Raw genomic sequence first — 13722 nt, forward strand, 5'->3', positions numbered from 1 at the left:
GGGGTATCCCTTTTGCAGACAGCCTCACTTTATGCTAATCCCATGCCGATTTTTGGGAATTCCATGCAGTTCTTTTGCATCTTGTATGAAATTATTGCCTATAGTGTATTTGAATATGTTGACAAAAACAAGACTATTAAATATCGCCATGCCTAATCCCTTAAAGTGAAAAAAAAAAAAGATGGAATCCACAGACTAGCTAGGTTGGCAGCCAATAATTTCCAACTGAGAGACATAAGATCATTTTTAGAGCCGTTTTTTTAACTTCCAGGATAGGCTCAGTGAGCAAGCAGGTTTGTTCAGGCCTGCACACCATTAAATGTTATTAGATCAGATTGGTAAAATGAAAATTTAATGTGACCATATTGGCCCATTGCAGTAGGAGAATGTTAAAGAGAACAACAAAGAATGTAAATCCAAATAAAGCTAATGGGGGTTTCGAAGACACACTCAACTGACAATTACAATAATTGGACATTAAACTGTGAGTAAAAATGTGCAATCCACTAATTCCAGTACTAAAAGCAAGAAGTAAGGTTTGTATTTCCCCATTTTTTCCATCCTTATCTTTGCAATAAATTAATTCCATTTCTATTTCTCTAATAAAAAGAGATAAAAGTGCTTTGTAGGGGGGATTTACCTTGCCCTAACATCCCTCGTTGGAGGCAAAAATCTAAACTTACTTCCTGACAGCCCGAGCAGGAGACATTACCAAAGCAAAGCAGGAAACACCCTGGAGGAACATTTTACATCCTTTTCTTTCTCACTTGTTCCCTTTATTTTTAAAACAAGTAGAGCAGGGAGAGAGGATGGTGGAGGGGAGGGGGGGGGGGATAATGAGGCAGACAAAAATGGAGAAGGAGATAGCTTTAGAAGAGATAAAGTCAAAGAGAGGAAGATATTTTCTTGTTATGAAAAAAAGACACAAAGCATAAAGTAGCGAGGGGGAAAAATAGGTGTTGTTTTAAGTTTGGCTGCTTTTGTTATCTGCACTGCCACAGTTTGGGGGATTGAATGTTGATTTACTGTTCTCTGCTGCGTTGCTTGTTTAGTCAAGCGACTGCTCGTCATTTTGTCTTTGATATTTATGTTACAGCAGGAGACCGGCAGACAGAATAGGATACATTCCTCTACAGGTCTGTGGTTCAAAATATCTGCATGACGTGTGACTGTCTATGCATGTGGAAATATAAATAAATAACTTCTGCAAATAGAGTTCTGTGACTATCATAGCTCCATTAAAAAAAGGAAAAGACATTTAAGGGATTAGAGTGCACTCACATTTCTAATTATGCATTATAGTATCCTCATGAAAGCCTATAAATATAACATACATATACATATCATTACAAACAACTTTTGCCTATAAATATAACATACCATAACATACACACAACGTTTTAGAGTCCTTAATGGAAGATGGAAGACTTGCATTCCAAGGTGTGACATGTTACTTACGCTTAGTTATCAGCTGAAGTGCCCTGACAACTAATGCAGCCTAATTCAATTCAATTCAAATACTTTATTATTCACTCAAGGGGGAATTTAATGTTTTAAAATTCAATGCAACAGTGCTGCAATAAATACAGTTCTATAAAGGTTATAATGTCCAGCTTTTGGGGAAACTGTTTAAGAGAGGAGGTGATTCTGTAGGCTGTAGTTTGCATTGTGTTAGTCTGACTAGTGATGGGCAAAAATGAAGGAACTAATCCTTTTGAACGACTCTTTTTAGCGTCAGCCTGTCGAATGTGCTCATGAAAGAAATTAATCCCTGACTTTTCCTCCTCATACTGCCCATGTCCTCTCATATGGTGTACCATAACAAAGTGTTGTGAAGAAACTGGCGCCATATTTTGCAAGAGGTATCCCAACTTAAAAGGTCTACGATTCTGTGAAAAGAATCGGTCTGCCCATATCTAATACTAAGAGGTGTTTCTAACATTTTGTCCATCCAAGACAGCAAACGTGCTAGAATCAAACTGCTGGGGATGCCATTACATAGTACACATCTTAAGCACTAGTCCACAAGGACACCCCAGGTGTAAACTGGCAACTGAGTGCACTCGTGCTTCGACATGAAGGATTTCAACAACAAAGACTAACTTGACATACAATACAAGTGATATAAGTGGATGGTAACCTGGATTAGAACTGAAAACTAGCCTTGATACTGCAGCAATAAAACATAGTGGACATCTCAAACATACAGAAGTTCCAAGCAACAGCTTAACCACTGATCTATATCCCTGTGCAACATATAGTATGACAGTATACTGAGCTGCCGGTAACCATAGCAACAGTATTAGGCTTCATACCTGTCCCCAACCTTTTTTTTTGCTTGTGACACCTTAACACGACAACATATCTTGCTTGCAAGTCCGCATCACAGGGTTCATATCTATTAGCAGCGATTTTTCCTTCTCAGACTGTTTCATTTGAATCATTTATGAGGCCCAAAATTATAAAACTATACAGAGTTTCACAAAAAACAAAGATTAAACAGAAGTCAAAAAAAAAAAACAGTGGAACAGTAGTGGAACCTACTGTAGTTTTTTCCTCTTGGTATTCCTCTTGCAACCCTTAAATTCATCTTAAAAATAGAAGAGACTATGCAACTGATGTCATCATATTTACAGTCCCTACCACCCAAGTGTGGAAAACATGTAACAGTCAGCAATTGCCACTGATGCATTCAAATGGAAAAACATGGGAACCACTGCTAAAATGGTAAAGAGCTGCTGTGTAATCGACTGCACAAACAGATTTCGAATGAATCCAGGCAGAAGTTTTCACAGACTGCTGAAGGGTAAAGAGGAGGGAAACAATGTGAGACAGTGCTTTGTCTGTCAATACGCAACTGATCTCCTTCAGTCCTTGTGAATTTGATCAGAGAGACAAATCCTGTGTTATTTTATGGCACGGGTGAAGCTACAAGCATGATATGTCAAATCATGGACTGCCAGAGGAGGTTAAAACAGGAAAACCCATGTGAGTGGACCATGGCTGTACGCCTTTAAAAATTCAGTTTTTATTCCAGCTATAATGTAAAGTAAAGATAGTGTTGTCCCTCCCTATCAGCTCCCTCCAATGACATCTTATCTCAAGTGTTGTGTTCAAAGCCAACGCTTTGTTCAGAAAAAAATGTGTCCCACACCCAATTAGCTGTTGGTTAACTGTGAAGCACCTGTGAAATGAATCTAAGTGTCCACAATTCAGCTTATTATTCAGAGTAATTTTACTGTGCAGGAACCATAATTCCTCTGTGTAATTATAGGTGCACTGGCTGAATGACAAATCTTGCTCATCTATCTTCAGACATGCACCAAAGACTTGGCAGCACGGCACTATCTCCACGACGATCCACAGATAGGACAAAGTGTGTCAAGAAATCAGATATATTTTAGTCAAAGCTGCTGCGCGGGGATTTCCAGCTGACGTTAAGTATCTTTACATTTATCCACTTCTACTTTTTTTTTATTTCCACGAGAAATTAATGCTCATCTTAGAGAAGACAGCTTTTAGAGCATCAGGAGACACTAATCCCCTTTAGAAACCATTTAATGAATTTCTCTTAGTGTACAAAAGACTCTAAAACTACTCTCCACTTGCGCAATCACAGCCAACCGGCAAAATGAGCACTCGCTCCCAAAGAGCATGAGCAAGATGGCGGGTTAGTCACCCAACAGAAGCTTCTGTGCTTACGAGTGGAGCCAAAACCTTTAGCTTGTGTGTGTCCACTAAACAAACCTAAGTGACACCTTCTTTCATCTTTCACTCAGTGATCTTGTCATCTACAGTATCTTGCCAGTTTCTTTACTCCAGTGTGAAAGACAGATGGACCAAACCAGCTAATCCATCTTCTGTCTTTTGAATATCATTTATATAGTTAATGACTCAATGAATATATATTTTATAAATGTTTATTTGGATACCTGGACTTGGCAGGACTATTATTTGTTATTTCCTGTATTGATTGATTTATGAACCTTATGTGCTACATTCGATTAGCTTATTTTAATGTATTATGGTATGATGTTCCTTTGTTCTGCACACATATCAGCCCATCAAGGGTTCAACTTATACCCTATACCCCATGTCCTCCATCTACAACCTAACCATTTGCCAGTCACTCTCTACGCTGTTCGACAAGTGTCCACTAGGGCTGCACAATTCTTCAAAATATTATCAAATTCCAATATGTGCTATATCCAAATCGCAGAACCTGCAGTCTTTGACCTCTAAAACAGACTACAGACCAGCAGTGTCTGGTTCATCCTGCACCGCCCAAAGTTTGCCTTGGCAGGCTCTCTTGCACTCATGTATGTGTGACAATGCCCAAAGGTAGGTTTTATACAAACTCCTCCCACACCACACAATTCAGATATCTGCTGTCAAACAATAAAAACGTGTCAACAAACTGTTGTTAAGGAGGTCCCTACATGTACATCGTGTCAGACGTGGACCACACTAACTGGATCCGATGGTAAATCCAAGAAAAAATATAAGCAACAGTGAATCCATCTAATCCAGCTTCCTCCCTCTTGACTGCCACTGGCTCACTTCTCTGTGACTAATGGTCTGTGGCGCTCATCCTTGCAGTTTTGGTAGAAAATGCTACAGCGCAGCCTGAGGCCCAAATCAATGTCCTCTGTTTGCATATCAGTCAATAACGTCAGCAGGAAGGCCGGGCTAATTGATCTCCTCCTTTTAAATTGGTCCGTGGCTCAATGAGCTCCGCCACTTAAAGCAACAATCCCAAATCAATCAAATAACACTTTCAAATTATAATCTGTTTCAAGATTACTGACTACTTGCTAGGAATTGCAACTAGTGGTGAAACCCACAGGATTCTTGACAAGGCTGTGTTTCTTTTTCATAGTGCAAATCAATTCAGACACATTGAAGTAGTAAATAATTTAAATTTCAAACAACAATGGGAAATGAGACAAACCCTCACTCTTAGTAAGAAACTAAATATCACAAATATCTCAAAATAATATAATTTATGGCAAATATCAAGATAGCCACTCTTTACTTTCAAAGGTTTATTTTCACTGCCACTGACTAAGTGAAGTTAAGGTGAGAAAAAATAAAAAGACCCTTCCATGCTATCCCAAAAATTGTTCTTGTCTTTCAGCCACATCTTTTCGTCTTTATCACCAGTCCAGAGTTTGCAGAATAACAATTTGTCCATTTTCCTATTCCTTCCTTTCTCCCCTCATCCTGCTATATTATCGGCAAATCACACTTGCTAACCCATAAATCACCTTCCATCTTTCAGCTGGAATGGAAGAAAGTCAGGATAAGTGGTGATGGGTCGGCTCTCAGTTCTACAGAAATGTGAGTGTGATGGTGATGTGTCATGAAAACACATGCTAAATGTAAATCAGCTAGATTTGTTGATTTATTTAAACATAGTTGCACAATATAAATAGAAAAGAGACATCTCTATGTGGAATATTTAAAAAAATAATTAGAAATGATTAAAAACAATATTTTTAAACTTTCCTCATTGGTGAATACCTGGCACTGGACTTTTTAAATTTCTAACTGTGTTAAAAATCCAACAGACTTATGTGTGGTTCATTATGGCCCCACTCAAGAGCCGATTGATCAACTAGTTGGGAAGGTAAATGTTCATTTAAATATGCAAACCACCACTAACAGAGCTTCTTCATCTATGGGACTGGGCAGAACAACATTATTATTTAATGAAAACAAGAGCTGTTGAACCTCTTTGAGTATCGATGCTGATGAAAAGAGAGTCAAGACTCCACTAACCAACAACTTTGACCCTATAATGTTAATTCACTGCTAGTCTTTAAAACAACCACTGATCTAGAAGGAGTTCAATCACATGTTGTAAAGCATTTAACGATGATTAGCATTTTAATGTCACTCCAGTCCAAGTGGAGCAATTTAAATACATAGCAAGGTAACATGTTCTTAGCTCATCTTAAGGCCACATATCTACATCTATCAGACAAACGCACTGTATTGGAATAAAAAGTACACTATTTTTTCATTATTAGGCTTAATTTATATGGTTGCACAAAATGTACTGTATGTATGAGGTGCATTCAGGTATACTGGGATAGCGCAAGAAACCATCATTGTACTTCTGTCCTGAAATGTGTAAGTCAAAGCAACTGGCGCTGAGACCTTGATATGGAAGTGCATGACCAAAGTCACATTACGTAATTCCTGTTGTGGTGTGCATCAAACAGGAAGTTCTCTCAACAAGCAAGAGGTAAGAAATGACATGTACTTTAGCTTGATTTTAAAATAAGGGTATAAATTCTAAATGACTTATAAATGATTTATGGACATCTATGATGTAATAGTGTATTTTAACATACATATTTTTCATATTATGTTCATTTTCTTAAATTAAGACACTTTCTTGATCCCAAATTACCAAACATAGTTTGGCTTATTTCATCATTCATAAACTAGCTACCAAATAGCTATCTTGTTAAGCTAATTATTAGAGACTGCTTACCATTAAATGCTGCTAATAGCTTCATGTACTCTGTCATCACATTAAAGTTATTGTGCAACTTCTTGGTTACAGGCAGCACGCTGTATACCGTGACCTAGCCCCTTATGATGATATACAATCAAGCAATCACCATTTTGGACAGGATGCTGATAAGATCACATAATTGCCATGCTCTTACGAAATTAAATATGTTAAGTTTTGGATGATTTAATTAAATGCCTACATAACCGGGCTCCGCCAGTGCTCAATGACCTTGTGGTTCCACTTAGAGCTTCAGGCTCAGTAACACGTGGAGTATCCAATAGAAATTGTAAGGTGTCCTTACATAAATCATCCAGTTTGTTTCTGTTCAGGGGATCAAAATGTGGAATACCTTACATTAGGGATCAGTCATGTTGTCATGAGTGATCTGGTGTGTCCCGTTTATGGTGTTTTAACGTATGGAGCGAAGCCTACGAGCTAGTTCAGGCAGTCAACTTCGAGCTGCGCTGATAACACACATGACATGTCTATTCATAATACACTAACCAAGCCCCCTTCCCAATCTGGCGACTAGTTTTAAAACTGCAAAATCTTCCCGCTCTCCCTCTGCTCTGTCAATGCCGCTGTTGTCTTGCATTACATCGCTGCTGCTCTATAAGTTATTGCTCCTGCTGCGCTGTAAGCCCCACCACCACCCCAGCATCCCACTGTAGGCTCCAACTGGGGGGTTAAGGATTTGCGCATCACTCCCCAATATCTCTGTAAAACATATCTGCGGGGAGTGATGAGGTCAGAGCCTACACACCAAAATCTAAATATGCTATACTGCTGTAATAAACATTTCAACGTGAGTTGTCTGACTGAAATTACTTTGTGTCCTGTCTTCCTCATGAATTCTGTGTTTTTAATGTACATACTTATTGCTGTTTGTTTTGTACTGTTTATTGAGTATTTGTTGAGTTTCATGTACTTTAAATGCCCATCTAGGAATGGGCTTTGCAATTTGGCCTACACTATAAAAGCTGTGGTGTGCGGATTTTTTTATGCTACATACTAGTCCCTATACAAATAAACAATGACAAAAAAAAGATGACAATAGCACCTAAAATGTTGCCTTATAATTTGGTCAAATTAGCCTATACCAATCATTTTCTCTGACAATGGTGAACATTAAAGCTTAATCTAAATGTTGTTTAGTATGTTTAGTGTGCAAGTGCAGTGTTGTAATGAGGAATTTATTGTAATCAAGCAGATATGAAACTCACAAATGACCAAATATGTTGTCCCAAATTACCAAAAGTGTCACTGAAAAATAGTCTGGTGTCAACTACAAAAAATGGTGAGCTATCCTTTGTCAAAAATATCATACGCAATAATAAAATTATAACAACTATCAGAATCAGAATGAAAAATACTAGATTGATCCCCGGGGGGAAATTTGTTTGTTACAGTTGCTCAAGATCCCAATCCCAATCCCTAGACACCCTATGTATTAGTGCCAGTAATGTAATATAATGTATAGACAAAATAAATTTCAATTAAAAAGATGATGTCAGCCAAAACAAGTGGAGAAAACCCTGTGATCTGGTGGATCGTACCCTCCACAATCACTTATAATAAAAGAGTTTTTTCAAACAAGACTCCTTTAGCTTCTCCTGCTATCAAATCCCTGCACACAGTGGGTATTTGTGCAACAGGCAAAGATAAAGAGGAAAAACGAGAAAACAAGAATGAGAGCATGAGGAGTACGTCGACACAAAACAGTAAAATAAGTATGACAGCGTTTCCCCTGCCAGCTCCATTTCCAGGCTGTTTGGTGTTTGTCTTGCCTCTTTACCAATATGTACTCTGAACGGTCCCCGAACAGACAAACTCTGTTGAGACAGATAAAAAGACATTTGGCACAGGAAGCCAAGAGTGAGAGGTGTGTGAGAGTGAGAAAGTGACGGAGAGGCAGCGAGACGGAATAATGAAGGAAGTGATGGTGTGAGGGAGGTGGAGAGAAGAGAAGACGGAGAGGAAGGTAGCAAAACAATGAAGGTGAGGGAGTGAAAAACGACGTGGCGAGGACGTGGCAGAGTGAAGCGGAAGGGATTATGGGGAGAAGTGGAGAGAGACGGAGTGGCGTTACAGCAGACAGTGGCAGCACTTCACTTAATGGAAAGCTCTGCAGAATGTGCTTGCCTTTTTGTTGTTTTAGTCGAACGCAAAAAAAGTAGCTTCTGAGAAATCGGTGGTCTTCGAAACGCGAAGCATCAGTCCAGCTCCCCAAAAGGTGGTTTAATAGGCCAGCAAATTACCTCCAGAAAGCCTAATTAGTGACAAAAGATAAAGCGCACTCATTTACAGCCAGTAAAGTCTTTCTCCGTCTGTTTCACTGTTACTGTCTGTTACTTTTTTGTGGTTAGTTGACGTTACTGATTAATCACGTTGAGAATCATAGCTGATAGGGACAAGCAAGTACACCATCATCTGCATATGCTGAACCAAGTCAATAAACGGTATTTGTGTCAGTGTGGGCGGGGTTAAACCGGAAATGGGTGTGGCTGACCAGAAGTTGTTAATTTAAGCCTGCAATTGATAGGGGTTGATCAGAAGTTGCTATATTTATTAGAAAACTATTTACAGAACAGCATCAGAATTTTCACAGCACCCAGTCTGACATGAAATAGTTGGGTAAACACAGGCATTACCAGCTATACTAAATCGGGTTATGTTCCATTTTGTGTAGCAAAACCTTTCCAGTAAGCCGACATGCACAAAAGCAGCACCCTGTTGCTGCATTCACATGGAAAAGGCAAGCAGACAGCATGGGAAAAATAAACAAACCGTCTGAAAAGGGCTGTGTAGTGGCAAGAATTTGGTGATATGATACATATGACGATTTAGGTATTACGATTCAATATATTGTCATATATATATATTATAAATGAATAAAAAAAATCTGTAAAAGTATAAAAAACACATCTAGCAGATACCTGCTTTCAGTTTCTCTATGATCCCTTTAAAGTTATCCATTTTTTTTCATCAATTATTTTGCATCAGATTTTAAAAATATTTCTTAAATTGTTTTGGTTTGTTATTGTTTCTTTGATTTTCCTTTGCCATTAAGCATAATGATAATAATAATAATAATAATAATAATAATAATAATAATAATAATAATAATAATCATAATAAATTGCTTAAGTGGAAGAAAACATAATAAATATTTAGTTACTTTTACCAAAATCAAATATTTTTCATATTTAAATTGTTTATAATATTATAAGTTAATAAACTTAAACGGTTTAAGGCAAACAGTTTCCTCAAAAAGTTTGAGTTTAACTAACTTATTGGGTATTACAGTGTTTTCTTCAATTTAGATAGCTTTGTTGCTTTCATTTATTTTGGCTTCTAAGCACTTGTTTTTGAGACACTCACACTTTGTTTATGTTATGTATGATTTGATCTCACCGCACGTTTTGTAATTTACTATATAATGTGAATATAGAACAAAAAAAAACACTTTTTTTATTCCTATATATTCCTATAGGATATATAGGAATATATATATATATATATATATGATACAATGTAAATACATACAATATCAGTGACATTTGCACATAAAAACGGATTACTGGTTGCTGTGATCATCCATGCTTTCCATGATGGTTGTAAAGCAATCACTTACTTGCACGGGGGGGTTAATAGGATTTAACCTCAGCAGTTTAAATCAAGTAGGTATCTGTTAAAGTATACATGCAACTACGCACTGTCACTGTTGTATACTAGTTAAGAGTTATAGCCCTGTGTAACTTTTCTTTTTTGTAAATTATGATCAAAAACTGCTTCTTTTGTTTTATCTCTCACTTGTTCTCTAGATCAAGCTCTACTTTCTTACCCACCATCCCTGCTCCCTCCCTCACTCCTGTCTAGTTTTTGATGACCTGAGAGGCAGCGTCCAATGAAAGACAAAAGGTAAAATGGATATGGATTTTTCTCACTCAGCCGACCATCCCCGAGATGATTAAGTAGTTCATCAAGCAGAAATATAGAATTCTTCCCAGCATGCTCATCGACCTGTCCTATAGATACATTAAAATGTCGGCAGGAAATCGTTGCAGAATGCACTGCACTACACATCGACTGCGAGCCTCTCCTGCTCCATTGATCTCTGTTGTATGGTGGTTCGGTGGGTGTCCCAAGTGGCTTAAGCGTTGCTTTACACACATGTGTAACTGTCACGGATGTATAAACATGTGACCGATGCTGGAGTTACTCTCTGCAGAGTGCAAGTTTCACTGCATGACATAGCTTGGTGGCAGTCAAACTAAATTTAGATAATCCCAAATACAGATCAGTCAGTAAATAAACAAAATATACACATTGATTAAGTACAACCTATTCAGGGGTATCTTTTCAGTTTTGTGACTAATATGACAAATAATGTTTCATTGTACAGAGAACTTAAAGCTCCTGTTTCTATGAATGAAAATGTCACACAAATCAGACCCATACACCAAAAAACTGCACATAAAGTTATAATGCATTTCTGGTGAAACTGCTTATTCATCACATATAATATAATCATATAATATGATATGATGATAATATTTGCTTGGAAAAGCCCCCAAATTAAGATATTTTAACTTAAAAGCATATCATTATTATTGCACATTAGTAAAGCACTGAATAGAAATGTCTAATTGGGGTATTAGAAATCAATGCCTTATTTTATTTATAAATCTTATAACGTTTTTCAAATACATGTATTTTTTCATTTCATCACTTAGCATAAGATGTGACTTTAACAGATAATTAAATTCTATGTGTTAATTTCTGTTTCTTAACATAACTCTGTTTTCTGTAACATGTCTTTTTTCTTGAAATTAATCTAAATCCATGTTTGAATTTGACATCATTTGATACCAAACTGGGGTCAAAAGGCAAATTTTGGCAGCTACCACATCTAGATCCGTCCCTTACTGAAATGGCACCTTAAAGAGCAGTTTATCATGTTTTATCTACCATAGGGCATCCAACAGGGAACTCTTGCTGTTTCTTTCAAACATGGGGTAAATCCACCAGTGCATATGCCACACTGATTTTAAAAAACAAATGCAATTGCATTCAAATTCAACAAAGTTACCTCTTTTTATAGACTTCTACTGTTATGTGTGTACTGTCCTTAAGCCCAGTTTCATCCAATGGGCAAGAATTGAACTGATCTCAGTGGCACATTAGAATTAATTTGGAGTCGTGATTCTGGCCACCTGGCAAATATACTTCCACTACCCCTTTAAGCTATGTTTTTTTTCTCCCAAGATAAGTATCTGGCTCTTTAGCTGCTAAATGCTCTACTACGTTCACCAGCTAGTGGCTGTGTCTGTCGGCTGTTTGGTGCTGAGAAGTAGTATACATATCAATATGTGCTTGGAAAATGAAGATATTTGAACTCAAAAACATAACATTATTGTGGCACATGCATAAATATCTAAAAGGTGGCATTAAAATGTTTTATTACATGGCATTTTTCTTTTTTTTTTCTTTGAACTTGAGCCACACTTGGTCTAAAATGTAGCCATAACAGATTTTTTAAAATTCAATTATTTTAAAAAATCTGTTAACATTTAATTGATGTGTTAAATTTGACACCAAACTGGGGTGGCCAGGCATTTTTTAGGCTGCCACCCCATGCCATCCCTCTAGATACACCCCAGATTTAACGTTCAAGTTGTAATTATGATGAGGAAACACTTTTCTGAAAATTCTAATATATCCAACATGGCATTCATTTATTTACTTATTTAATGCAATTAAACTCAAATTTAAATTCTAACATGATAATCTTTTGACATGCAAGTATCCTGAAAGCAACACCCACACTGCACCAATTTTCTACAAGATTGTCTTCATTTCCACAAGCTTCTGTGCTATCAGAATAATCTAAAAGATGCTACAATCATGAAAATTGCACACACAGCAGGGTTTAATGTGTGTCATGGTGGTCTCAGGAGCACAGGTAGTAATTTTAAGACCCCTGAGACCAGCTTATTATGTGCCTGGAATCACCCAAGTCCAGCTCATATAGCCCAGTGCAACCACCACCATCCACCCAGAGATGGTAAATATTCCACTTTTTCTGCATTTATCCTATATAACACACCACTTGTCATAAATATATACTATGTCTTCATTATCTGTAAATAGTGCTTGTGCAATGAAATTGGCATGATGTAAATGGTTCATTCTGTAGCTTACTCTGTAATTCTGAACCCCCATCTGGGCATCTGATGCTAAATTTTTTTTATCTCAAACGCAAGGCAACATTAGACAACCACACAAAATGAGAGAAAGGCTGCACAAAGGCTTTTGGGGCATCTGAAGGTTGTAGAAAGCCAAGTTTAAGCTCGCTAAAGCTTCCTTTAATGCAGTCTGAAATTGAATTAAAGAGCGGTTAAATAACACAGCGTGTTTCTGAACACAGCTAATAAAGATCTGGGACTATAAATAGGCGAGTACGAAAAATGACACCAGAAAACTAATTGTTAAGGGACCTATAGCCCAATTGTGTTTTGCATATGACACATATTGTATTACCAACTCTGCCCTGCATGAATTATATAGTGGGTAAATAAGAACTTTAAGAAGTTTAAGCATATTTTCAGTTTAAGATTAAGACAATTCAAAATCTCATGAGACACCCTGGCTTGTCTAAACTATTCAGTTTCAGTAGCAAAGACAGAGGGTTGTAATTAACTGCATTACATTTCTGCTCAGAACTCCATAAACAACATTTAAATCAACTAATCAGCTTATTATTGTGAAATGAAAAGCCTAGTCTATGTCTTTGGTATTGTTTGGATGTGACTGCATATGTTTAACATGTGCGTCAATACCCTTTATCATTCAACAGTTGTTCATAACAGTGTGTGAATTGACTGGATAACAATTAAAGATGGAATGAGCTGGAAGGATAGAGAGATGAAGAGACAGAAGAGAAGCTTTCATTGAGGTGTCAGAATGTGTTGGCTGAGACAGTGTACATTCTGAGTCCCTGACAGAACTGAACAGCTCATTACTCTCTCTTTCTCACACACACACACGCACACGAACACACTGTGCTACAGGTAATTTTGCTGTTGCCATGGAAGCCACCTCAATGAGCCCACGCTCTGACAATCTGAAGATCATGCGTTGAGCATGAGAACCGTATGGATAACCAGCATTAGTATGGAATTAGATTTGTGCCA

At 37.4% G+C, this 13722-nt stretch overlaps 1 protein-coding gene across 5 annotated transcripts in view; it reads right to left on the minus strand.

Annotated features, from left to right (window-relative positions):
- nlgn1 (neuroligin 1) overlaps positions 1–13722 on the minus strand; it is a 292852-nt gene that overhangs the window by 216791 nt on the left and 62339 nt on the right. The window contains exon 2 of one of the 5 annotated variants that reach the window (XM_035653214.1): positions 447–454. The exons of 3 other annotated variants lie outside the window; for them this stretch is intronic. In XM_035653214.1, coding sequence (XP_035509107.1) covers positions 447–454 — 8 coding nt within the window. Of the gene's footprint in view, positions 1–446; positions 455–996; positions 1036–13722 lie in introns of all 5 variants that reach the window. One more of the 5 variants, XM_035653213.1, reaches the window with a different exon arrangement.

Source organism: Morone saxatilis, unplaced genomic scaffold, assembly GCF_004916995.1.
Source record: "Morone saxatilis isolate NCDOM2014 unplaced genomic scaffold, NCSU_SB_2.0 Contig12, whole genome shotgun sequence".
Lineage (NCBI taxonomy): Eukaryota > Metazoa > Chordata > Actinopteri > Moronidae > Morone > Morone saxatilis.